General features: G+C 36.7%; 1 protein-coding gene across 3 annotated transcripts in view; it reads right to left on the bottom strand.

The window, feature by feature from the left end:
• Positions 1 to 27,525, bottom strand: part of SNX29 (sorting nexin 29) — a 71,812-nt gene extending 44,287 nt beyond the window's left edge. For 2 of the 3 annotated variants that reach the window (XM_017813467.1, XM_017813469.1), the window contains exons 1-12: positions 27,451 to 27,519; positions 21,759 to 21,823; positions 20,786 to 20,838; positions 20,253 to 20,377; positions 17,242 to 17,422; positions 16,042 to 16,112; positions 14,921 to 15,169; positions 12,510 to 12,888; positions 11,645 to 11,763; positions 9,442 to 9,523; positions 8,858 to 8,940; positions 806 to 869 (exon numbers count right to left, since the gene is read on the bottom strand). In XM_017813467.1, the coding sequence (XP_017668956.1) occupies positions 806 to 869; positions 8,858 to 8,940; positions 9,442 to 9,523; positions 11,645 to 11,763; positions 12,510 to 12,888; positions 14,921 to 15,169; positions 16,042 to 16,112; positions 17,242 to 17,422; positions 20,253 to 20,377; positions 20,786 to 20,838; positions 21,759 to 21,823; positions 27,451 to 27,457 (1,478 nt within the window). In that variant the 5' untranslated portion in view covers positions 27,458 to 27,519. Of the gene's footprint in view, positions 1 to 805; positions 870 to 8,857; positions 8,941 to 9,441; positions 9,524 to 11,644; positions 11,764 to 12,509; positions 12,889 to 14,920; positions 15,170 to 16,041; positions 16,113 to 17,241; positions 17,423 to 20,252; positions 20,378 to 20,785; positions 20,839 to 21,758; positions 21,824 to 27,450 lie in introns of all 3 variants that reach the window. The other variant, XM_017813468.1, reaches the window with a different exon arrangement.
• Positions 27,526 to 27,760: the final 235 nt, after the last annotated feature.

Genomic DNA, 27,760 nt, shown 5'->3' with positions numbered 1-27,760 from the left:
GATCTCTGTGTAAAGCCTTTGATGAGATAGCAAAGGTCAGCACGATGCATAATGGAAAAACCCAAAGCATTCTGCCAAAAAACACAAAGCTGAACGGGGCAATAACTTGCAATTATGGGAGTAGGAAGAAGAGGAGGCAGGAAAATAGAATCAGTTGGTAGTCTTGGCATTAAAAAGTCCCAAAACATCTATAGGAAAATGTAAATTACCAAACATTGAATACATTTGTACTTTCATTCATCTAATTATGTGTTTCAATAAACTAAATAAATACAAAGTAGGTTCGATGGCATTTTAAATAAGAGATCGATCATTTTTACATTTACCTCATCATTTTGCCCCAAGTGAACATAAAGACCCTCACAAATGAAAGCCACTTTCAGCATTACATTGTCAGCCATCCTACATCAGTTCTAAACCAGAAGGAGAAAAAAAGACATTTTCGGAATATTTGTAAAAGGACAAACTTTTGCTCATTTGAAAAGCTGTCTTAAGAAATCTTCAGAATTTTTTGGCTGTAAGTTTTGGTTTTTAAAAAACTGCAACTGCAAAAGCTGCCAAAATACAAAGATTTATCTGTGATTAAACTAAACTAACTCAAAGGAAGAAGCTGACCTGAAAACATTACTTTCAGTATCGACATTTAAATAGTGAAGTATTAAGTTTACCTTTCGCAGAAAAATAACACATACATCAAAAAGATTACACAAAAATTATGTAAAGCTTCACATAAAGGACAGCTTGTATTAAAGAAAAGATTTTTTTTTTTAATTACAGTCCCTCTTGACTTAAAAAAGAAAACTACCTATTCTGCTCTTCCAGTTCATCCTTCCTATTCATCATGGCCACGATAGCTTGACGAAGTTCATCTAAAGAGAAGGGAGAAAAAGGATTCAATGTCTGTGTGCACTTTGCTCAGTTCAGATCTAGAAGTCATGTACACAGGCAACACACTCCAAATGTTGCCAACACCATTTGCTATTCAGCAAAGCTCATAAAAACGCTCTCAATCTCATCACTAATTTGAGCAATCTTTCAAAACCGGGGTAATTTAACACCGTATCAGAAGAATTGATCAAACCAAATGAGTCTGCATCTGGCTTTAATACCAATGTTTACAAGTGTGCCCTGGGTGCAGCTGGTTTGTTTTAATCACAGCTGTATTGCAGAATGCACCTTTTCACTCTGTGCATATTAATGACATACACTGGTACTCGTTCAGCTCCTTCAAATTGCTTCTTTTCCTTCCTACAAATTCTGGCACAGGAAATATTACCATTACAGGGAGGTGGGAATAGAGACAATGTCACTGCTTTTTCATGGCATTTCTTCTCAAGCTCACTCTTAAATACGGGATTTCTGAATCTTGTAATTTCCTATAAAAAACTTTCTGTTTTTTAAAAATACCTTAAAAATACTTTCTGTCATTAAATCAAGAATAAAAATTTTAAAAAACCCAACTGACAGAATTTTAGAATTTTTAAAGATTTCTTTAGGTTTTAACATGATACCAGAAAAGCCAAATATCATACAGAAAAGTGTCAGCTCAAAGCACTGCCTCACCTGGAGTCCTTCTGCTGAGGTTTTAGTAAAGGTTTTACCATATAACTGTACAGATGCACCAAGACTACTTACTATAAATTTACAGAAAAATATTAGGACCTTATCATCTAATCTAAAGTTACAGATTTTGACTTCCAGATTTTGCATGAATATATGAAATAAAAGAGGTCTTCAGAGATTTCAGTGGCTTCTAGCAATCATCAGGATGGATACGTATCATCCTAAACCAGATTTTTTTTTAACAATTGCACTAACAATTTCACATATATTAATCAATAATTTTATGAGTGCTACAAGGACACAATTATATTAAAACATCCCTCCCAAGAGTTAAATGAAATGCTCTCATGTTTATATACAATAAATCAACCAGCTCTGTTTTGCAAGTATTCAACAAATTTGTCAACAAATTTTGTGTGCTTTTACTGAAAACATACCAATAGAACTGGTACTACTTGTTTTCTTCCAGTAAGCAAAGCCAGTGGAGAACTTTTTGCCCTTTACATTCAGTTCACTAATTTACCCATCTCTTTCTTAGTATTTTCTACAGTTACAGAAATTTTTGCCCATTCAAGAAAAACTTAACATTGTCCTGTGGACCAGATGAAATCTGCTAAATCTAGGAGTGGCCAAAACATGAAGGATTCATGTCAATCCAATGTATCAGTCAGTGCTGCAGACACCACAGTTCCAGGCTGGCACTGGTAACCTCCAGGTCAATCCCACCTTTGAAGGACTGCAGGATTCAGTAGGGTTCTCCTATCATCTGAAATCAGCCAACCCAAATTTCTCCATGCTAGATTTTTTCCAAAACATTTCTGCTTCTTTGACCATGAAGAAAGTAGATGATTATTTTGCTACTCATTTCATACTATCCATATTACAGCTTAAGAACTAACTGACATTAGCAAGAAACATTTCAGTAGGTCATTAGGGGGATTTTGTAGTTCATTAATTCAGCATAGAAAGAATAATTATTTTTTACAGAAAAAAAAAAAGAAAACAAATCCAAATCTTGCAGAAAAGCCAAAAGTGTAATTTGTGGATATTAAATACAAGCATACATTAAAAAAAATCTGGAAACTTTTGCTTTCTCATATTCAAAACCAAAGCTGCAATTACATGGGTACTTTAACCAGTCCTCCTAAGGCTGTGCTTTCAGCAAAAAGGACATTCCAGTTGCCTTTTCCATCATTGCCACCACCTCCCTTGCTGTGGCACTGGTGTTTCTACGCACACTGTCCTGGCAGGACCTGACCCAGCTCAAAATTGGGGGTATATTTCTTTTTCTTTTCACACAAGCAGTGGCCAAGTGACCTTACTGTTGAGTTTAATGCTGTTGCTAGCACAAGGCACACAATAGAATGCAGTAAAGGCAGAACACCTTCCTAGTTAATAATAATGGGGAGTAAAAGGTGGAATATCCTTTCTGGCAAGAGTAAAGTTCACACGGCAACGAAGTGTCCAGGTAACCACTGTAATTTACACAGGAACTGTAGAAAAACTTAGAATTGAAAGATTATATATGACAAAATACGTTGTGCTCCTTTATTTTCATCACTATTTTTCAAAAGATGGTCTGTAATAGCTTTGATTGACTACCACTAATTTTGGGGTGGTTGGGAGGGGTCAGGTGGGGGAACAAAATTTAAAAAAAAAACCAAAACACCAAACCCTACACTCTGAGATTTAACTATTGTATTTAGCTACAAAATATCAAACTTGGTGATAATGAAACTCAATACACTTATTAGTATTATTTTAGTCATGATGAGACACTGCCACTTTGAGGGCAGACTGGAAAGGTTGGGGATTTTGAGAGGGTTTTGTTTGGGGTTTTTTGTGGTTTGTTGGTGGGAATTTTTGGCAGGGGACAATTGGTGGGTTGTAACAGTCCTGAAAATGTAATATGCAATGTTGCCAAAATGTCAAAATGGACCACAATCCATCAGCCTATCTGTGAAAAAAAACAACTGCTCTAAGGATGAAGAAAACAGAACAATCCAGGAAGTGTTATATAAATGTATAACACAAGCAAAAGGATCCACTGAGACCTTTTAGTACAGTAACACTGCAACAAAATAAAGATCCTGAACTACAATGCTGAATTCAGAATCCTCCTCAAGAAAGCATCACGCCAATGGTATTTTAAATATTTCAAATGTGTCATTAAAATATGATAATGCACAATCAACAGTTAGTTGCTATTATGTCTCTAACTGAATACATTAAAGCTGTTGCTACTCAGACAAGTTATTGCAGTGCTGGTTCTGCACTTACTCTGGGGTGCCTACTCTGCAATAATTGCCTGTGTGCATACTCAGGGGTTTAATGCGGACTCATTTATTAACATTTAAACTGTGAAACTATTATAAATTGTCTCCATTTTGTCAATTTTACCAGCCTATTTAAACTGTAACCTTAGCTTGCCTAATAACTTAATCTTCTTTTCCTTATTCCATCCAGAATCTTCCGCATGAGCGGAGACCTGAAATCCCACCTTCTCACAGTCCCCTCTCCCACACACACAAAAGCAGAGCACAAAAGCAAGATTCTGTTAAAGGCCATGGTTTGAAAAAAAAAGAAGAAAAAAGATTCTTGAAATAGAGGATGTTAAAATACTTTTCTATTTCCATTTGCCTCATTTTTCTGAGAGTTACGGAATTGACAACACTATAGAGACACAACCAAGCAGAAACTCCAAATTTCATTATCACATACAGGAAAAACATCAATGCTTAATTTAGGATCACAAAAGAAAACACACCTCACACTCAGTATTCCTTGCTAATTTAGTTCAATTACAGATACCAGTGGAGATGTGGAGGAAAGCTCAACACAAACCACTGGTCTGGCTAAGAGACCAGAGTTCCCAGGAGGCTGGGACAGCCTGTGCCTACCCAAGCAGCATGGTGATACTTATGTTGTTTCTTCTTGAAGTGATGAGTATTAAGGAGTCATATTTTCTATAATTTCTCAAAACAAACACAAGAACTATACAATTTATCATCAACACTTCTTTAGCCTCTCCATCCACAATAAATACAAAAGAGAAAAACAGTATTGGTGTAATTAAATAAATAAAAAGTTACCAAGAAAAAGTCAAACTTTAATTTCATGATCTTTTGATGCAAGGAACTGAATAGAACTAAAAGGGCACCGTCCTATTAAATTCAGGTATAACATTTAAAACTTTCAAAAAATTGCAATTTATGACTTTCACTTCTGCTTCTGGAAAGATTTCAGCAGCATGTCAGACCAGTCAGCTGAATGCAAACAAAGTAAATCCAGTATCATCCATCGAGGCAGGTTCACTTCAAACCTGCCAGAGCACCCACAGTTCACAAGCTTTTGTCTGTTACGCTCGCCTCCGAGATGAGTGTATGATCATAACCTAATTTTTCCAGCAGACTTATGTCTCATACATTGTGTGGGTCAGAAAAGGGAATAAATTTAAATAAAAAAAAAAGTCAGGGTTGTAGCAGGAACCATAAATTTGGCGTTTTCTGACTTCTGGACTTCACAACTTCAATCTTTCTCCCCCCTCTTCTATTTTTTTTTTTTAATAAAACAGTAGGAGGACAGCCAAGTATTCTTACTTCATGAAAGTGTTTGATGTTAGACTTTATGTCCTACTTCACAATTGCCTTGTGCTTGACATGACATTTATGTTCTCTAAAGTACCATTAACAAAAAGTGATACACTACTGCTATTAAGGATCAGCCTTCAACACTAACATATCTAAAAATGAAGTGATAATCAGAGTTCTGTAAAGACAGATATAAGAAAACCAGTGAAGACTTTCATATTATGTAACCTTAGGGGATATTTTTGCAACAACTTCTTGAAAAAAGGATTCCCATGTGCAAACCAGTAATTCCAAACTATGTCTTTCTTTATAAGGTCACCTTCAGAGCATGAAATACATTATGCTTTTAGAAACACCTGTCAATTTTCCAGCAACCTCCAGAAAAGTCATAAGTTTCACAACTTATGTTGTTTAGCCCAAAAGTGGATAAGTATGTTTTGCAATCACCTGTTATGAAGAATGAGCTGTAAGTGAAATCATCTCTCAGAGAACACAAGGTCATGCAGAACTCCTCTGCAATCCTGCACACAAACTACCAGGGTGGGCTGGGAGCAGTCTCCAGGAATGATTTTTTTTTTATTTATTTTCCTGAGTGCAAATTTACACAGATATTTTCAGAGACAAACAAAACTTCCAGCAGACTAGTTACATCCTAAATCAGAAGTCTGACCTTTAAAGACATGAAGAGCTTTATGCTCCCTAAGCTGCCTGCACGAACACTGGCTGTTAAGACTTTATTTAGTGCTCAAGAATCTAGTAAATATTATCCTGTCATGTCACTATTCATAGGGCAAATATTAATAAGAAACAAATTAGACAATCCAGTTCTGGCCTTCTACTGCACAGAAGGGTCCTGATCAAAAATAAGTCTAAGATGAACTGCAGCTTTGCTCTCACCAATGAAATGCAAACACCCTCTTTCCACAGCTGTGCTTTCAAAGAAGTCACGAGAATTTAGTACCTGTCAGTGACCAGTGGCAACCAGGTGACAGAACAGGTCAGAAGCTGTTTAGGGGACACAGAAAGTACAAACACGTACACCCTATTGACTTACACATAACAATATAACACGGAGGTTTGGTTATTCAGTAAAGTTCTTTGGTGACTGTGAAAAAATGGGGGCTTTCTCAAGAATACATGAAAAAATATGGAATGACGTACAAAGCTACAACCTTTGCTAACCTTTGTGGTCAACACCAATTTTAAAAACTGAAGAAAATGAGAGCAGAAAAACTAAATTACCAATTATTTACTAAAAATAGCACTATAATAAAAGAACTCTGTAAAGAAGGACCCAAGCAGCATCCTTCTCAAATGAAAGTTTTGGAACTTCTTTTTTTTCCACTGCAAAAACAGAATGAGGAGACCTGTGCTGGTAGGACAGATTGTTTTCCACCAAAACAATGCTGAAAATATAATCTTTCAATGGCAACACTTTGGAACAGACAGAGACGTTTGTGATCCAAATATGATAAATATAATTTTTTTAAAAATTGGAAATGTACATAATAGATACATATATATAAAACTTCTTGAAAACTTAATTCTTAATAAAATTGGTTCTAAGACAATGATCTGTAAAGTAGGGCAAGCTTTCAAAAGATGTCTAAAATACACAGCAAAAGTAACTCTATGGATTTTGATTTCTCTTAAGTGGTATTAATATTTTTTGAGGTGTATCTGCTGCTGAGCTAACCTATACCTTACAAATGCACAAGACATGAATTCAGGAAAATAATTCAAAATAGCAGAAATTTTAAATTACAGCTTCTCACAATATAATTTTCTAGCCTGCATATCAAAAGAAGCAAGAAAAGGTTAGTACTATACTAGTAAGTCGGGAAGGAAGCAGGAAAAGAATAAAATTTAAAAAAATTAATTTCAGGCTTTGTCTCCAGAAGTATGAAGCACAAAAATCCAGTCACTGGAGACCTCACAGCTTTTCTCACTGCACTACTGCATTCCATTTTTCTTGCCTGATGTGTTAGAATCAGTTGCTATGCAACCAAGCTATAAGCCTCACCATTTAATAATTCTTCTGCTAATTGCAATAGAGAAAAAGAGCTTCAGTGTCTGACTTTGTCATAGCCCTGACTTCTTCCTGTACAAAGAATCTACGACCAATAACAAGAAACTTGAAAAAAGCATTTTTATTGAGTGTATCTGGGATCAGCTATTATAAAGGTATTGACTAATACTATAAATGCATATTCATCTGAATTTTGATTATAATTACGATTATTTACTAAATGTCCTACTAGCTTTGTAGGTGGTTTTGAAATGCTTCCCTCCCCCAGTTCCTTCCCCCAAAGCCTTCTCTGAAATGGGAAACTAATGACAGCGTGCATGCTTCTGTTGATCCCGTGTTTCCATTTCATTTACAAATTGCCAAGTACCAAGAACTGAAAATCTGAAGATTTTCTTTCTATTTTATAGTTGTCTTACCTACACCTCGGAACTAACTGAGCAACTGAAGGAGACCAATTGCGGCCCCTGCTGGTACCTGACACCTACAAAACAACAGAATCAAGAGAGGGCAGCAACACCAGAAACATTCCCATTGAAACGCTGTAACCCAAAAACTAAAATAAAAATGTAAGAACAAAAGGATATCGTAGTAATAACATCAGCAGAGAACATCTAATGACCAGGTAGCGTGGTAACTAGCAACAGGAACTCCATCTACACCTTCAGTTACGTCTCAAACTGGTTTCCCACTTCGTGAAGGACTTTGCAAGAAAGGATTTTTCAGTTTTGTAAAGCTCAGCCAGCAGACCAATGCCAGAGCCTGGAACCTTGCCCAGTGAAAATGCATGGTCTACCTCCTTTACCACAGGTTGACACAGACAGCACTTGAACATGACTTCAAAAAATGAGATTAGAATATTTTAAGGGTTCCCCCATTTTGTTGGTTTCATGATTCAGTTTCAGTCAAGAATCTTGGCTGCATCACTTCTAACTTCCCAAATGTCATAATTTAAAACTTGTACACATTTAAATTTAAAAGAAGAAACAAACACGCACCCAAGAGCTTTAGGAACAAAGCCAGTTCAGTTACAGAACATTCTGTACTGTGAGGAACATCAACACATACTGGCTCACGTGTTTGGACAGTCAGTTTAGGAACTAAGTCTTTGTTCTACAGGAAAATAGATTAATGATGGGGTAAACAATCTGCCTGTGCTTCTATTAATCTATTTCTACAACAAAGGCTACTTTATCTTGTCTAGTTCTACTCTGAATACTACTGAAAATATGACTGTTCTCCACCTTCATCTTAACTAAAGCTTTTGCATATGAAAGCCCATATTTATGTTTGGAACAGATTTTCATATCAAAATCACAGACTGAGTGTACATAGAAAGAATTCTGTGTTTGGTTTTTTCTGACTAAGCATAAATGAAAGCAAGAAAAATAATTTTCAGAGCTTGCTGACATTTAAAGATGTTAATCAAATTAAATCATTGTTTTTCATTTAACTACTGAGGCCACATCTACTATAAGGATATAGCAGTTGCAATGAACCCTAACCTGGGATCTGCCAATACAAACATCATTTTAGAGCAGTTCTTTCTAATGTGGCCAGCACATCAGAAATGAAGTGCTTTATGCCTCTCTAAACAGATCCTACTGAAATAAAAATAGAAATTATAGGTCTTTCAAAGTTATTTCCATCAATCTAGATACATCAAGGAAGTACTTACTAATTGTCATGGATTCTGGCACGGTGGCTGAAGGCAACATACTGCTTAAAGTATTCACTTGTGCTGGAGGACTGACTTCCACTCTAGTCATAAAAGTACAGAATAATCAATAAATGGAAACAAAATCCTAAATTCGAATCTTAAGAAAAAAAACATTCCAGAAACTAGAACTGTCATGCTATTCACCCATATTTAATAACTTAGGTTTAACTATCCTTTAATGCATCTCCTGGGAGCCTGATTTAAGAATACACACAAAAAACCTCCAAATTAGCAGGTCATGGAGAATAAAGTAAAAAAAAAAAAATAACATAAAACCCAAAATAAAACTTATTTTCAAAACCAGGAGGCCAAGTCTGTCTGTTATTTGACATGATGATGTGAATTCTTCCAGATAATTAGGAGAAGGTCAGTATATGAAATAAGGCAAAAAGGGAAGGTTTTTTGCAATTGTCTTTCCAAACATTTGCACAAGTACCCAGATGGGTAGTTGGTTTTCCAGAGCTGATTGCATTAGGTAACAATAATAAGTTGCCAGCTACAGGGTGAAGTTTTTTTTTAAGAAAAACATATTTGACACATACCTGTAAGGGAGATCAGATCTTCTGGGAACCAGTTCTACCGGGTGAACAACATGTTCATGCCCCTCTCCGTTCTCCAAGTTATCTAAAGTAGAATGCACAAGTATTAGCTTTCTTCAGTTTACAGTACTTTAAAGAAAATAAAACATAAACAAATCCAGAAGGAAGGTAGTTACATTTTTAAATAGAAATACTCATCTTTACTAAAGATTGAAACACTTTAAATTGTATCTCCAAAGTTGGTTTCTGCACATTCACCCCGAATGCCAGCAGGATTGTAAAGTCCCTTAGGAACACAGCCATCATCAAAAAAATCAGTATTGCACAATTCCTACATTTTATATATACATTTTACACTAACAGTGTTGCAAAGCTATGAAGAGACTTCTTACTGATGTTATTTTTGCAAGCCCCAGGACTTCAACCTCCACATGCATCTGCTACTCATTACAAATCTGTTTGTGACTTGCAGAAGAATTTGTGGTTAGTCCCCAGCACGTGAAACCTTGCAAAGACACCAGTCCTTTATGTATTCCCAACAGAGCACCATGGCTTTTCTCTGCCTCCTTATGTCTATGTAGTAAACACCAGGAATCAGACAGATGAGACATTGTCTAGAAAGCATGAATAATACGCATCTGTCCACAGATCCACTACTGTCGGGATCAAAATATACACATCACTGGGCCTGTCATTAAGGAAGTTCATGGGGAAAGAAACAAAAATCATATTTTATTGATGTTTTCTGCATCTCACTATGTAAGGGTTACAAAGGTACTATAAGACAGTCCTAAAATCATCAACTAAAATAGCACAGATTTAAAAAGCAGGAATTCTAGGGAAAAAGTTAATAGGAATTAGTTATGTCAGAAAGACTATGGAGGAGAAAATAAATTTTTTAAGTTATAGAGTTTACTGAAGCTCAGTTCCTAAAATGAACACTCCATTTTTGTTCCAAGCAACTGAATTTTGACTGAGGCTTTCTCATTCCTAGTTACATGGACATATAATATGCCCTGACACATCCCTGAAGCACTGCAACAGACTAAAACTGAAAACACAGATATTAACATACAACAGTATAGATTAAGCAGGGCCTGGGTTGCTGTTTCCTACAAGTGATGAAGATCTCTTTCATCAGCCCAGTGTTGGATCACTCCAGTTTGCAGGATGGACCACAGAGGTTATCACAAAGAAAGACAGGAGAACTGAAAATGTCTGTGTACTGTGCCAGAAGGGATCTGTTGATCATCTCTAGTAGTCTGAGCATTGTATCCAAAACAGTTCTGAGATGAAGCGAGACCAAACAAGGATCTCTGGTATCTTCTCAATAAAAGTAAGCCCCTGTTACAGCTATTGTCCTCTTTGGTCATCTGTCTCCATCTTGGCTGAGACTCCTGCCTTTTGATTTCAGCTACAAACTCCAGCTCACAGTCCTGATCCCTCATGACATCAACAACTCCCACAACAACTGTGAGTTCCCATTCCACACACCACCACCCTCCATAAACACGGACAATTGTATCCCAGATTTCAACCTGTGGATGTTCTCCAGCAGTTTCTGTATAAAACTAAAAAGAACATGATGCCACAAACTATGTGATGTTTTCTAAATCCATTCCTTCATAAACTGAAAAATGTGGCAGCACAAATAAAAAATGAAAATGTACTTACTTTCTATTTTTATTTTGAACCACTGCCATTTCTTATAAGGTACACATTTTAAAATACAGCAGAGGGCAGTACAGCCTTATTTTATGATTCACATTTTAAATCACTGAACTTACAGAACTGAATTGCACTTTTTCACAGGCCTTCAATTAACAATCCATGTAAACTCTTGGCGCACAAAATGTATATCCAAAAAAATTAAATATTTTACAATGAAAACGTTATTTAATGCTACTGATTAGTTTTTAAATGGTCACTGAAAAAATGAGCATACCTGAAGTTTTAATAAAATACCATACAAGACCACAGTTTAATCCCAACAAAACTCTGGGGTTTTTTGACTGACAAATCCTCTTCAACTAAATAACTACTCAAATGAAGAACTCTGATTCAGAACTAGAATGAATGTTAATTCCTTTCTATCCCAGATGTGCAGTATGTTCTATGTCCTTACAATCCTGTTATTTCTTGCCATTGTCCCATGTTAGAAATTCCATTATAAAGGTTGTTGGAATCCTGCAAATTAAATACCCACCTGTTTGGGAGTAAGAGCCAACAGCACTGACAGGGAACAGCACATCTGAGTCATCATTGAGGACCTGCAGAGGAGTCCAACTGCATATCTGAGAGTTGCAAGTGCCTATTTCATGAGTCCTAGATTTAAAACAAACAAACAAACAAAACAATCTTATTATACAGTCAATATCCATGTTCCTAATGCATGTATTTCTTCCAGAGATACTACTTCAAGAAAAATCTTTACTTCAATCTGCCTGCCAGTTTCTTGGCTGGTCATACATTAATCCATTAAAGATCAAACATTCCAAAGCAGATGAGACAAACTGTGCTTGCCTTTTTCTCCAAACAAATTTCTTTGTCAGAAATAAAGAAGGCATATTAGTATTTAACATTATTCATTCTCTCTTGGTTTTGCCTTGGTTAACTATCTCCTCTTGTTTAACTATCTACTCTGATGTAACAGGCTTATTCCGCTTAAAATACATGTTTTTACTGTGAAGCCAAAATAGAATTGATATCATATGAGAATAAGGAAACATCAAGTAGGCCAGAATTATAGCCAGGCTATATCATGCAAATATTTAAACAACTGAGAACTTCAAGGAGAATGAGAGAACTAATTCTCAAAATTTTGGTTTTCAGTGGAACTTAGAAGCAAAATATCACCACCACAGTGGCCCAAATGGTTTAAACAATGATCAAGAAAAAACAAGGAAAAACAAAAAAAGGGGAAAAAGGTTGAGGAGCAGGAATGGGGGTGGGGAAGCAGAGAAAACCTATGGTTCAGTTCAACACATCAATTTGCCAGTGCCCATGAAGAAAAGGGAAGGGTGGATGGGAAGCATGGAAAGTTTCCCACCAGCTCCTGCACCGTTACTTACTTTTCAGAAGCTTCAGTTTCACCTTCTGTGCCTTTATTTCCTAATGTTTTTCCATACAGCTCATCCTCATCTGCATCTTCATCATCAATGCTCTTCACATCCAGTTTCTGGTACTCGTACTCTCCATTCATGAGAGAATGAGGCAATGAATTGCTCTTCCACGAACTGTTACTTTCATTCCCGTTCAAATTTTTTCCAAGAGTGCTTTCAGATGAGGACAATGCAAGGACTGAGGATCTGTCTACGCTCTCCTCTGAGCTTTCTCCTGTAATCAGAGTCTTTGTGGAATCCCCCAAATTTTGCTCATCTTCCTCTTCGTCAAATGAGATAATATTGGTCACTCTCTTCTTCTTTTTTCGATCTTTTTTATATCTCAAATCTAGTAACAATACAAAGTTTTACATAGTTTAGAAGAGAGAAACAATATAATAAATCTGTTTTTTCCTTAAAAGAGCCCATGTACTGAATGACTTTAGTAAAGAAAATGCCACTTATATCTACAAGGCATTCACTAGCTTTCCATACACACAAGCTTTTAAATCTTTAATTACCCTCTTTATTTTATCTGCCTTACATAATTCAGATTTTAGAAAACATTTTGGAGGTGCATTCATAACATTATTTGATTAGAACTGGAAAAAAAAAGTTGAACAAACTCATAGAATGAAATTTAAAATAAAAAGTTAGCCTTCCTGTCACTTTATCCCATGGAATACACCTAATGTATATTCTAGTGTACATTGCAGAGCATGTCTACCCAACAGAGAAAACATGAGACACTTCCAGAGAGAAAAAAATAAAAAGAACAAACTCACAACATGAACAAAATCCACAACTTGCAATAAAATAAAGGTAGTTTTGTCTATACTTTAAAAATTGAGCAGTCAGTTCCCAGAAAAAGAAACCAAACTTGCTCCTTCCCTCAGGTAATTAGCTCTTGGTCTAGAAATACACTGAAATCCTCAGATTACATCAGATCTATTCAGTGACAGTACCTGTTTTTAAATTATTACCTATTCTCACTAAATCCTATGTGCACATGAAGCTGAAGTTGAAGCACGCTAAGAAATATCAGAAATCTACTCACTGAGACAACTCACACTGGGACTAAACTGTTTGGTTTAATTCAAATCCAGCTGTTCTATATCCACAAAACAAACTTTTAAGAGGATGTTAAAACCCATTCTGCTTGCAAACAGAATTCCAACAAAGAACACAGACTAATGAAAACATCTGACTTGCTCTAACATTCCACATTATAATGGCATTTGAAGAGACTCATTTTTTTAAAGTGACATTTTACTGTAAGCTCTACATTTTATGTACTCTGCACATAATGTACATTATGTCGTAGAGTCATATGCAGCATATGGTCAATTATTGTCTTACTTCATCTTGCAAGCCTATTCTATTCTAACAAAGTTATCCCAAGTCAAGTATCACCTACAATTTTAATCTCATTTAAGTGCTAAACAACAAAAGCTTTACCACAAGTTTGCTTCAAAAACCATGTTTTGAGACAAAGTCTATTTTAAATGCCAATAAACACCAGATTTTATCTCAACTTCTCTTCCTACCAGACAGTTTTCACATGTAGGGTTTTTGCCTTTTTCTCATAACCAAAACAATTTAATGCCTAAATTCAAACCTTGTTTCTTAATTGATAAGCACATAAATCTTCCTGCAGTTTTGTACCTTTACAAAGCAAAACAATCTTTCAGCTCAATTTCCAGAAACAAAGATAATAAAATACTCCTTTGCAATTTTTTGGGACTGAAAACATATAATGAAAATCATATTTTGCTTGATTTTTTTCAAATTATAAGAGATTAAGACTTTGAGTCTTTGTTAGTAACTGACATCCTACAAGCTGGTTGTAATACTAAGACATTTAAAGGTTAAAAAAAGCATATGAGCAAATTTCATTTTGGTTCAGGAATTTCATTTTGCATAGGAACTCAGACTGTAAACAGGGGCCCTACTTGAAGAAGATTACAAGCTTAGATTTGTATCTGGTATATAATAATGGATATATAGCAGTGTATTTCTGACTGATAAAAGTGCTAAAAGAAAATTAACTAAAAATGAAAAATCATTACACCATGAACTGCAAGGTTTAATCTTACAAGAAACTGAAATTCAGGTCACAAGCAAAGCCCTACCAATAAGACACTTCAGCCTCCCTCTCACAGTGATGCAAGAAAGATGAAATACCACCCAGTATTCACACCAGCATTTCTAAAAAATTCCATACTTTTTATTACACACTCAACTAGTTTGTATGTGCAGCACACACTTATTTTTAAGATTTGTCCTATAATATTGCATTAAGTTGAAATTAAAAGGTTATTTAAACACACTCCAATATTTGAGAAGTTTCTGAATGACACCAACACTGCCTAAAAGCTTACCAGCATTTACATTCCGGGGCAGAACAGGAAGGGGGTCGGTGTCTGGGTCAGGTTTGATGAGAATGGAGACAGCAGAGGAGGCAGTGATCTCCCGCAGGAGGCTGCTCACGCCCTGCGTGGATTCCTTCAACAGTGAGGTTACATTTTGTGTGGATTCCTTTAACAAATCAGACACGGTGGGTGTGCACTTGCTCTGCCCGTTTAAATCCTTATTATCAATGTTGATGGCAAAAAGGATGGAGTTCAGACCTTCAAATAAAGGAAAGGGGGAAAAAGAGACCAAAAATGCACTTTATAGTTCACACTTCATACTTCACATGAAAGCTAAAAACATAGAACCTAAGGATTAACAAAGCTATGACATGTAAAATATTTTTCCCCAAAATTTCCCACAGTTCTCCATGCATGAATTCTTATTCTTTCATGTACCATTCATTCTTTTTTAGATTATGTTCAAGCTGATCCAATCAATTCTGAATTCATCTTGATGGCTGTTCAGCTGCACATTAAATAAGCAATAAGTACTGTGAACTCATTTATTTATAACCTTTTATTTAAACCCATTTCACTGCAACTTCAGTATTTGTTAATTCCTATATTCTATTACCAAAAACTTCTGTGTACTTTGTTTTGCAGAACAAAGCACGTGACCACGTATCTGAGAAAAGGGGTAAAAGAGGAAGTAAAACATCACTTCTGTGGTCAAACACTAGAAAAGTAAAGTATTTGTTATCACTCCTTACTGCTACTCTCCTTACCTGTATTTCCCCATAATTTGGATCTTACTACAAAATTCTATCATTACCCTCTTCTAGTCAGGAATAGCCCATTTTGTTTTCTCCAAATTGCACTAGTTTTAAGTTAGCCTTGACTGTTGAAGAGTAAAAACATTTATGTGAAAGACTTTTGAACTGTAGGAAGGCCAGATCCAGATTTTAACAATCCATCAGTTCACAGCATAAACTGGCACAATACCTTGACAATTCACCCTGACTGTGCCTCTGACACACATTCTCCACATAAGCAGTGTGTCAGAGAAGCTCCTCACAACCAGAAATAGATATAACATCCCAAAAGGCAATAGTTTTCCAAGAACAGTAATATTTAACAGAAAGTTTTACCAGCTGCCATTGTAGGGATCATACTGGAACGTTCTTCATCCATCATAAAAGACCAGTCTTCATAGAAGACACTATAATTTGAGAGGAAAAAAAAAGAATATGTAGTCCTATACTGAGTATATATTCCACTTCTGAAAAACAAGAAAACTCCAAAAAATAAGTAAGATTACACCAATGGATTCTGGAATAAGCCTTTTTAGAAATAGCATTACAGTGCAGACTGTGCTGATAATCCTGATACTGAGCAAGTATTGCTAAAAGCACAAGAGTAATTAGTGACACAACAATTCAAGTCACTAATTTCCTCACAATGGTTTTCAGATTTTCCTTATCGTTTCATTTGTCTTCGTTTGATTTTATATTGGAAGAAAGCTACAGAAGACTGGAACAAAATAAAAATTAAACGGAGGAATTAACAAACTCAGTTCTGGCAATAACCTTATCCATTAATCCATTAATCAATGCAAATGGAAAGAATGGCTTTCTGCTGGATCCACCGGACTTGATCAAGCTCAACAGTTACTGATAAAACAAGGAGAACACCTCAAATTTTCAAAAAGAACAGGAGCTAAGATGTATGAGGAGAAAGGTAGGACTCTGTGAACTTAAGTGCATTTTGCACCTCCAAAGTACTTCAGGATTTCGCAATGGAAGTTATCCTCAGTAACTGTAACAAAAGGTTCAGGAGCTGTTAGCAAACCACTGCCAAGGGCTCTGCGGTAGCAGCTCCCCACTATTTCACTGCTGCAGCTTTGCAATTACACCATGAGCACCTCCAAAAGGCAACAGGCAACTGCCACTGATGAACTGGTCAGCTCAAGGCTGCAATTTTAATGGAATGAGAGGGGCACCTCAAAGCATGGTGCCAATGTCTCAGTGAGGAAAACTGTTGAAAGAACAGGGAAGAGAGTTAGGAAATAGGATGGAAATGAAGGTGAGGATACAAGCATAGATTCTCATGGGGTAGAATGAAGCCAGTTTCAGGTCACATGTTGGCATAGGCACAAGCCACTCTCTTAATGGCTGCAAAAAATTTAAAAAATTAACAAAAGAATCAGGTGAAGCAGTTTGACCAGCACAGCAATGAAGAGGGTGCATTATTACAGCCATGGCTTTTGGTTGGTTGTCTGGGGTTTTTTTACTCTCAGTACTTCATTTTTCAACACATTTCCTGCCTTACAAAGATATCAGATGCAGCACCTGAGTCGATTCTTGTCTGCCAGCAGCATGTGAACGTATCTTTCCAGGGAATGTTCGTTCAGTGCACAGCGCAGCCAGGCCCGGCCTCTGCCAATATCCGAGGTGATGGCCCTCAGAGAGTAAAAGCGCTGCAGCTCGTGTCTGTTCAGAACCTCCTTCACATAGTACCAGAACACTGGCTCTGCAATTGAATAATAACTTATTATTAATCATAACCCAACCAAGAAAACTGCTAAACTCATACCTGAATGCATTTACATGCAAATTTATAAAACCAACAGGTAACTTTGCTACCTATACTTTGGACAGAGGTGAATCATTTACCATTTTGGTGCAACCCTTCTGTTAAATAGGTTATTTATTTCTACTGGACTCAGGTTATTTAAGCACTTGGAACTTTTAACTTCATTGAAAAAGCCAAACACACAAACTAAAGGATTCAATCTCATGCTTTTACATAAAAAACACATTTAAGCAACTATTTCATCCATAGGACAGGTTCAGGTGTTCAGCTGAGAATATATCAAGCAAAGAAAAAAAAATTCTTTGGAACTCTATGTTACTGTTGATTGTGAAATGTTAGGAGCTACATCCAAAGGAAAGGGTAGCTATAGAATTCACTGACATGCAAATGACAAAGTCATGTTACTTTAAAAAACAAAAGTGTTGCATTTAAAAGGCAACAATACCTCTTTCCACTAAAACACTTTCCTTGCCCTGTCACCAAATACTGATAAAAAGTTTTTTTGCAGTTGCCTCGAATTTCTCAGTTGGAGGTAACAAAAAATCTACATCAGTAATTGTAAATGTACAACAAAACACCAGGTATTTTGCATATTCCCATTTCTAACAGAGTAAGAACATATTTTAGGGACATATTTATCACAATTTACCTCTTACCATTTTCTCAGGGTGAAAACAACAAAAAAACCCAGATAATTCATCTGTAAAACTTAAAATGATTACAATATGGTGTAGTTTGGCATTCATTAAGTACAGCTTGTCATGAAGGATCTGTAAATTTCAAACAAAAACCACTGCTGAACAATTTTATTTTTCAATTGTCAAAGCCTGAATTTATAGCCTAAACAGCAGTATCCCACTGTGCTAAAAAAAAAAAAAAGATGACACCTGTGATTATGCTAGACAGAGTGGGATATAAATCATACCAGACTCATGTGCCTGAAAGTGATATAAATATAGAAATACTTTGCAACTGCTTTCAGGGAAAAGGAAAAAAAAACAAAAAGCAAAACCATACCAACCCAACACCATAATTTGTAAAGATAAACGCAAGGGAGCCTTCAATTCCATTAAAAACAAAAAAAAAGTCACTGTACACCATTCTATTTGCTGCAAAGCAGCCATGTTTTTGTTCTTGACCTTCCACACATTGCTTAAGCTTCCTCAGGACTAAAAATGATGTTTTCTTCCTCCTTCCATTCCCCAACCATAGATAACCTTCCCGACTTTCTCCTCTTCCTCCACCTCACTGCCAAGCCCCAGCTAAGACACACATACACAAGAACATGTAGCTAAATTGTTACTAAACTCCCAAGAATCAGAGATGTATCTTTGTACTTCTGACCACTAACACACAGGATCAAAAATTTCATACACCCTCGACCTTAGCAACAGACAGGAGAGAAATCATAAGAATTGTCTTCAAATTAAAAGACACACTGTTTGCCTAAGCCAGAGAGAGTGGAAGAGGGAAGCACATTCCCTGCACCAAAGCAATTGCAGATAACCAAACCACTGCCTGCTGAAGAGATGGAAACCACCCAGAGTCTGAAGGAGACCACAGAATATCCAATCCCCAATTACAAATACACACAAGGGGAAAAAAAGCCCAGTGAAGAGCTGAAAAATCTGTAAAGACAGTGTAAACAGCTGAATTTGCCTCACTTGTTCATTTAGCACCAGCAAAGTGTCAGGTTCTTGCCCATTACTAAGTAAAAGAGGCAAACATGGAGAACTCACCAATTTCTTTAAGAGCATGGCTACTTTAGCTCCCAAAAAAAGCCCAGCCTGGAGGCTCTAACCCATTAGCAGGAAGGTGAGCACACAAGTCTCAACATTTCACCCTGTCTGCCACAGGGAACAAGTCCATTGCTGAAGCAATTTAAAAACACCATTATATCAAACTACACATTTTGTGTTAACGTAATATCCATTATATGCAGTTGTCTGGTGTCACTGGAAGTTATAACTGCAGATCAAAGTGTATTAACAATTCCAGCACCACTGAATATATTTTAAAAAACCCCACCAAACCCCAAAACTCCACTCTGTGGGTTTACAAGTGTAATATGTTACACTTGACAGAGTTTCAAAAGTCAAAAAGAAGCTCTTTCCATTATGTGTAGCCTGATTAAGGAAAAAAATACTGAAAGTCAAATTTCACAACAAAACTGATTAATATCTTCATATAGTTTTTATTAAAAAAACAAGAGAAACATCAAAGCGAAGAGAAAAATAAAGGAATATTTTCTTTAAATGTGGAAAAGCAATAAAAAAACTACTAAAACAACAGAGCCCTAAATTTACACAGTCTGAATGCAATGTGCATTTTGTCTTTATTTTAGTTACAAGTAATATAAGTTTCCTTTCTAAAATTACATCAATACTTAGAAGTTAAACACATCTGATGCAATAGAATATGTCAGTTAAAAAGTGGAGTAAGAAAAGGTTAAGAATGAAAACGTTGTAAAAACTTAACAGCACAATTACACAACATTTATCCCTACCAGAATTCAAAATAAACTTGCCACTACACATCATTTAACTGTTAAGAAGTTGCCTCACACCAAAAATTTCTAGAGAAACTTGGTATGAAAGTTAAACTAGATAAGAAAGCAATAATCATTTTCACTGCTACAACACCCTGCCAAGAATGAAGTATCCTACCTACAGCCTGCAGTTTAAGCAATGCTTAAAACTCCTGTTAGAAATTATACCACTTGACTGAACATATCAACTACTTCAAATAGTTACAATTACCAATTTACCTGTTTCAGTTTTACTGGAGAAACCTGCTGCCTGTTTGATTGCTGCTGCTGTTAATGCCAGTCCTCGGCTCCTCCTCAGGCCGTGCTGCAACACAGCTTCAAACTGAGCACACAAACAAGTCACTCTGCAACAGAATTTTTAAAGAAATCATAGGGAAAAAAAACCAATCAACCACGTTTCTATACAGCAAGTTTATTCCAGATCTCTGAATAGGGAATGTAAAATGAAGCATTATCTCATAAACAGTGAAAGACCCCTTCTATGCACTAATCTCATTATTTGCAGGCAGGATAATCTACTTATACCCACAGTCTCACCATGATGATCGAAAGCTGGGGCACAGATTACATTCAGAACTGGCAATCAATTTGAGAAATCATCCTCACCTGCTGGAGTGGTTGTTAGCCATGTTATGTCAGCTTCAGAACACCTACATTTCATGTAATATAATGTATCAAGTATTCTGTGCCATGTTTTATGTCATTATGACGCATAATCTAAGCATGTCAAAAGTTTCTTAAGACTATTTTACCTGCTATCAGAGTCTGAAGCAATTTCTTTTCTTCCTCCAAACCGTATTTGACACTGCAAGAAACCAAGTTTAAGAAGTTTTATGAAATTTTTGTTACACTGAAAAAAATTTAATTTTCTGAATTTCTTCCATATAAGAAACCAAATCCTAACAAAAAAAGGAAGCAGCGCAAAGTAAAGCATTGGCAAATACAGCCTGAAACCAAAAAGTGCTCTACAGCATCATGTTCCACTAACGGGCTACTCTTGCAGATCAAATCTATCCTTGCTAGTCAGAGCAACACACCTGCAGGTCCTTCACTAAATTGAAAATTGAGTGGAAACTACTACTCTGGGGTTTTAAATGTAAAATGTAAAACCCACAAAACCAAACATTTCTCTTATTCAGCCCAGTACTACAATTACAGAAGAACTGTTCTTTATAAAACATATCATTGGCTTACTCCTGAGGCATTCTTTTCCCTCACAAGCCCTCTTAAATTGAATCCAGTGTATGAAATTCTACTTGCTGAACTTCATGTTGATGCAAAATACAGACATAAATAAACAAATCGTACCTTTACATGTATTTTAACCATTCACTAAAAAACTACTGCAAAGAAAAAAAGCTTCTACTCTAAAATGTTCACCAGGTTAGCCTTTGCAGTACACTTCAATTTAGTTCAGTCTTATCAGTATTACAAATATATATGTTCACAGCATATATTCTATAGTATTATATATACTTCAAGTATATACATTACAAGTATAATCTGTCAGGAACAAGAATTTTAAACAAATACTTCATAATAGTTGTTTGTTAGCAGAAAAAAAAATATTTAGTATCATGTAAAAGCCAAGATTTCTTCTCTCTCTCTCCTTTTCTTCTTATTCCTCCCGCTTGTTAAAGAGAAGGAAAAAGAGCAAAGACAGTTCCTGCCAGTTCTGACAACTCTGAGCAAGGATACTACAGAAATGTGTATTGGATTTCTCACCTGTTTAACTGCATCCAGCAGCCGTTCTAGAAGAAACTGTCTTTTAGTGTCATTGTTCTGTGAACCTGAAATTCAATGAAATTATATCATTTTAAAATAAATAGGCTCTGTAAAATATGTTTGGGCCAACACAAGGGCCCTGAAAACTTTCTTCCCATGCCAATTATTCCATTAAATTACCTAATGTATTTTCTCTAAGTAAAAGGATGCAGTATAAACTCTGTTTTGAGGTTTCAAGTAGCCTTTCTATAACATGCTGTTATATATGTATACAATATGCTGGTATAGCAGGAATACTGTTTCAAATATCATCTAGAGTCTTATTTTAGTAAGATTTTGGTTTCATGATATAACATATATTGCAGTAATACCAAATACAGTATAACTGTGCAAGCTGATGCACAGCACAACCAACCACCTCTGGGGACACAGTGCAAGCCTAGAACTAACACAGTTTGAGATTTTTTTTTTTTCTGGTAGGTTGGATTAGGTGTATGATGGAGCTCACACAACCACACAAGTATTCACTCATACTGGGACAACTACCAGCTTAGTAGAACAAGAAAAAGAATGGAAAATGAGCAGGAAACAGCAGGAATATCTTCTTACTGTCAAACAACCTCACTGCAGAAAGAGTTTTAAGTCAGGTGAACTTTCTAACTGTTACAGTCAATCCCTTAAAATTTAGCTACCAGCAGAGTTCTTCCTGATTAACACTTATAGAATCTAGTTTCTTACTATTCAAGCAACTATGCAAGACAATCTTTAACTTCTCAAGCATTTCAACAACAAATAGCATAATACTTTGCTTGTTGGAATATCCTTTATAAAGTCCCATGAATATATGTAAAATTTATTCTTTAATTAACCTATATTACCTCTATAACGTTTTTATTCTGAGCTTAAGTTCAAAATATCTATCAGAAACCTCTGTGAACTCTCTAGAATTAGGGTCATTATTATCCTTTCCCTCTTAAAGAACATACAGTCAATACATGTATAGACTGAAAGCCAATTATCAAAACTCTGCATGAGCAAGTTCCTCCAGACACTGAAAATCAAACACCACACAATAAGCCCTTTAGTAAAGAGAGATGACATCAAAGATATGTGTCTCTTCCTCTTGCTATCTGACACCGATGTCCAAATCCCAGAATTTCCTATTTTCATAATACCATTCAAAACAGTTTGCTCCTAAACCAGGACAGGACAGAATTTGTCCTACTGAAATGGCTCTGTCTTTGTTTAAATATATATACTCATATAATATATTAATATATATTATATTATTATAATGTTTGAATATATATTCATGTTAATTTGTCTATAAATACATTAATATAACTCATAGTCCATGTATATTCATTAAATATGGGATTAGGAGAAGAAAACCCCCAAGGTACGACAGAAGAAGGAAAACAAGAAAAACACGCAAACGTAGCTGCTCACTAACTAAGCTTCACAAGGCTTATTTAGCTGATTGCAGTGTGTTTTCTAGAAGTTATACTTCCAGTTTTGAACTCTGACTCAATCTGGGCAGGCATGTGATGTGTGAGGTTCAGGTCTGTTAGTCAAGCACTCCGGTGCACACAAACAATGTTCAGAGGCAGCAAAGGACTCCAGAACAAACTCCACACCAACCAGGTTTTAGCTTCCTAACAACTATGCCAGCTATGCCACTGCAGAGATAAGGTTAAATTCATATAATCCCTACCATTCCACTTTGTGCTCCTTCAGAGATTATAATTTATTAAATTATATTCAGTCTTTTTAGCAAGCATGCATTGCCAAAAATGGAGATGCATACATGCCTCTGCATTTATATGTCTTATAATAAATCACAGAACTGTAAAATAAAACTATCCCAGCTTTTAGTACAACCCCTCATGTGCAGTGACATTGAATGTACACAAACCTATAGATTTTCTTCAAAACTCATTACTTTTACATCTTATGCTACCCACATACCTGCAAGAACAGGCATAACACAACTTTTCTTGAGACTACATCAGAACAAATGCCTGTAATTAATAATTTCATGACCTGAAAAACATCTTTCAAATGAAAATATTGGTATGTGAGCTAAGTTTGACTTCCAAATGCAATACATGTTAGTTTTTAAGTTCACACCTCTTCAGACTCTTTGTATCTATTTGGTAACACAGAAATGGTTTGCAACTAGATTTCAAACTGTGATCAATATAAAAAATGCATAAATACAGAAAACCTACAGATTTTCACTACACTAATTGATGTTCTGAAACACTAAAGCCTGTGATATCAAACAGCCCTAAATCTACACAGACTGAATGCACTGTGCATTTTGTCTTCATTATGGTCACAAATTTGCACTAATAACAATCAGGACTACACGTGATTACATCCAATAATGTCACAAGCATTTCAAATCACCTCCACCATTAACAAGGCTATAAGGCCACATAATACTATAAAGTCTATACTGAGTGATGGCCGAGGTTTCTCTTCAATGCACATCTTAAATTCTTCTAGTGCTGTGCTTAGCAGAAGTTCTGCAGACAGAAGAAAAAGAATATTCACAAAGTCTAACTTTTTTTTTAAAACTGAAAGATTAAGTTGTGTGTTTTTTTGAACACAGGATATATTTTTCTTTGTAATAAGCCTAGAAAATGTAGTACTATTTAGCAATGTTTTTGTTTCAGGTGGAAGGTAAAAATAAATCTGTACTAACTCTAAGATTTTACCCTTTTACATCTTCATTTTCTAAACTAAGCCTTTAGGAAACAAAAAAGTGTATTTTCAGACAAGAGCAGCAATTAAGTGTGATTACCTCCAGCTGATTTAAAGTCTAAGTGTATTCCAAACTGACCAAAATACCCTTCTCCTGATTCAGAATAGTGGTAAAAACTGCAGTAACACACATACAAATACAAAACAGAGAATGCACAAAAACAGCATTACTCAAAAAAAGGCTGCATTTAGACTATAGCAACAAAAAAAGGAAGTTCCTACATGAGTCTAAAAATAATTGTGAAAACATAAGCCTAAGGTTGCAAAAGCTAAGAAACTTAAAGAGACTCCTCCCACCAACATCTATTCAGTTTAAAAGGGTTTAAAATAGGCTCAGGTGCTGCACCTGCCTCTGTGACCCTCCTTATTTTCTGTTGTTCAAGGTCATGCTTTCCTATTTTTGAAACAAACTTCTCTCCATACCCTGACACAAACATCCACACCCAAAGCAGCAGAGAACTGACATGCAAGTAAAGGAAAGAAGGATTTTCATCCGATTTTTTATAGCTAAAGCTCTTCAGCACCACACGTAGCATATAAGTTAAAAAAATAAATCTCAGCTTGCTCTTAAAACACTACTTGTATTTAAGTCTTGTATGCAAAATTTCAGACTGCAATCCCTTTTGCTTGCTCTAGTACAGGTTCTGAGGGTACAAGTTTAAGATAAAACAAACACAGACTTAATTTAAATGCCACCTGATACTACATTATTATGATTCTACTGCCTCATCCTCAATTAGGTGCCTTTTTAAGTTTTCTGAAACTGTTGCTAAACAACTGACAACACCCATAAATCTTGACAAGCACAGAAGTCTAGTTTCCTTGTGTTACTTCCCTTTAAAGTTTAGCCTATTCAGCACTTGTACAATAAAATATGACTATGCAATTAATAAGTAGCATTAGTAATATTTAAGTATTAGTAATATTTAAGTAATGCTTAAATAAACAGGAAGTTACCTTCACATCCACTAGAAATGCACTGTAGCTAAAAAAATAAACATTAAACTTAATTATAGCCACTAGGAAAAGAGGTTCTTCTATCTATATTTTAGAACACCTCTTTTACTTTCAAGGGCTAAAACTGGCCAAGGAAATAAGTGCAGACAGTGCTGTTACAGCTGCTAAAAGAAGGTCATGATTAAAACTGATGTTAACATTAGCTATCTCCTTTATCTGAAACAAGCATGATAGATACTTCTTTGTTCTGAACTGTTTCATTTGTATTATTCTGAGAAAATTCTGCACAGTGTTGTATAACAGTAATGTTTGGCAAAGTGCAACATCAGTAGGGTTTTTTGTTATCTCACTGTCTAATCAAAACTGTTGGGAAAGTCATATAAGTCTTGGCAGGGGCTACACTTGGCTAGGTCACCATGTAACTGAAGTACTAGTGTTAATGTTAATTAATAACCTTAGGCATTATTCTGTTTTAAGTAATTAAATGTTTTCTCCTCATAAACCTGTATCTCTTCATTGTCTTAAAAAAAACAAGAGTAAAGGTATTAAAAATAGCTACATGTTGAAGCTTTAGGCCACAAGAGGTGCTACCTTGCCTTTTGAGTCACAGAATCCAAACAGAGCTTCCAAAGGTGAGTCTCCTAGGAAGATTTAGGCTCTGATTTGCACAAATTTGCACAAGGGTAGTCCCGGCCTGAATTCACCATTGAAGAGCTGAGGTTTTCCTTATGAAAACAATTACTCTTACAGATTTCATATAGGGTTTAGTCTATATTGTGTCAAGATCTGAAACATTTGAGAAACTTTGTTTTCCCATGGTTTGAAAGATTTCCCTGTTACTTGCATTTTTCACAAGACTAATTAACAGGTTTCCCAAAAATAATCTCTTTTTTTGCCTCATCTCTTCCATAAAAAAACCCTACTGTTTTCTTCTTACCACAAAGTTCAGAACAAAACAGAGAAAAATACAACTGAAGCAGTTTTATTTTTTATTTCATTTTCAGAAATTACTGCAATGTGGCATTTAGTTACTCCAGTTAACTCCTCAGTATTTTCTTACAGCCTTATAGGCAACAAACCTCACCACATATTAACTCAGGGTGGGGGATAAACAAGCAATCTCATTTTCAGGTGCAGACTGTTGACTGCAACTTCCATTACTGAAGTTGTACAAGGAGACCCACCCAAGTATTTACTTCTTAAGAAGCCCCAAACAAACCCCGCCAATGTGCTTTAATACATATTCAGTAACTACCACTTATCCTTTACATTTACAAGAGAAATCCATTAAAATTTCATTCTCCCTCACAACTCTTTATGCTGACCCATTCATGTGGTTCTACATCCTCCAGTTCTGGAGTTTATAGGTCACAATTCTCAGGCAAAGCTTCTAAGAACTTCCTTTGACAAACACCTCAGACCCCTCGGGATTCGGCACATCCCCCGCACCGCTTTCCCCGAACACGGAGGGCAGAAATTCCCACATCCAGACCCGACACATCCTCGCCAGGACTGAGCTGGAGACACAATCAGCACACCCCGAACACCAGAAGGCACCACTTTCTCCACTGGTCATGGTTATGCTTTTCACCTCTCCCATCGCCTGCTTGATCCTGAGTTCATTCTGTTAATTTTTATTATTTCCGTTTTTCTTGGTCATGTATTTTCTCGGGAGTATTCCCCGTGATCTTGCACAGTTGAGGCAACACCGAGCCCAGCATCACTTGTGCTGTGAGCCAGTAAAGCCACGCTCAAGGGCAGCACTTGGGGTTTAAAACGAGGTAAACCAGCACTTCGGGGGTACTTGGGGGAGCGGGAATGAGGAGCGGGGTGTGGTGATGAGAGACCGAAGCGCTCGGTGCCTCAGCACGGGGAGAACGGGGGACCGGGGCAGGACCACGCCTGGCCGGGGACCCCCGGGCTGTGCCCTCCCCCGGGGGCGGAGGGCCCGGCCCGCCCCACTCACCGCTCATGGTGCCCGCGGGGCTCCGTCCGCCGGGGCCGCCGCTCTCCCGCTCAGCCACGGCCGGGCCGGCAGCGACCGCCCGCCCCGGAACCCGCCCGCGCCCCGGAAGGTAAACACGGCCCGGGGTGTGGGGAGCGCGGCCAGCCCGGGGGCCCTCACGGGCTCCTCACGGTGTCCCCCGGCACGGAGCCCTTCGCCGACCCTCATCGCGACCCCACAGCCCGCGGCAGCCGCGCCGCCCCCGCCCGCCCGGGCTGAGCCCTGTGGGGCGGGAAGGGACACCGGGCACGGGAGGGGCGAGAGAAGCGGG

This window comes from Lepidothrix coronata, unplaced genomic scaffold, assembly GCF_001604755.1.
Source record: "Lepidothrix coronata isolate B3197 unplaced genomic scaffold, Lepidothrix_coronata-1.0 Scaffold41, whole genome shotgun sequence".
In the NCBI taxonomy this organism is placed as follows: Eukaryota; Metazoa; Chordata; class Aves; order Passeriformes; family Pipridae; genus Lepidothrix; species Lepidothrix coronata.
The sequence above is the reverse complement of the archived record's forward strand: the minus strand, read 5'-3'. Positions and strand labels throughout refer to the sequence as shown.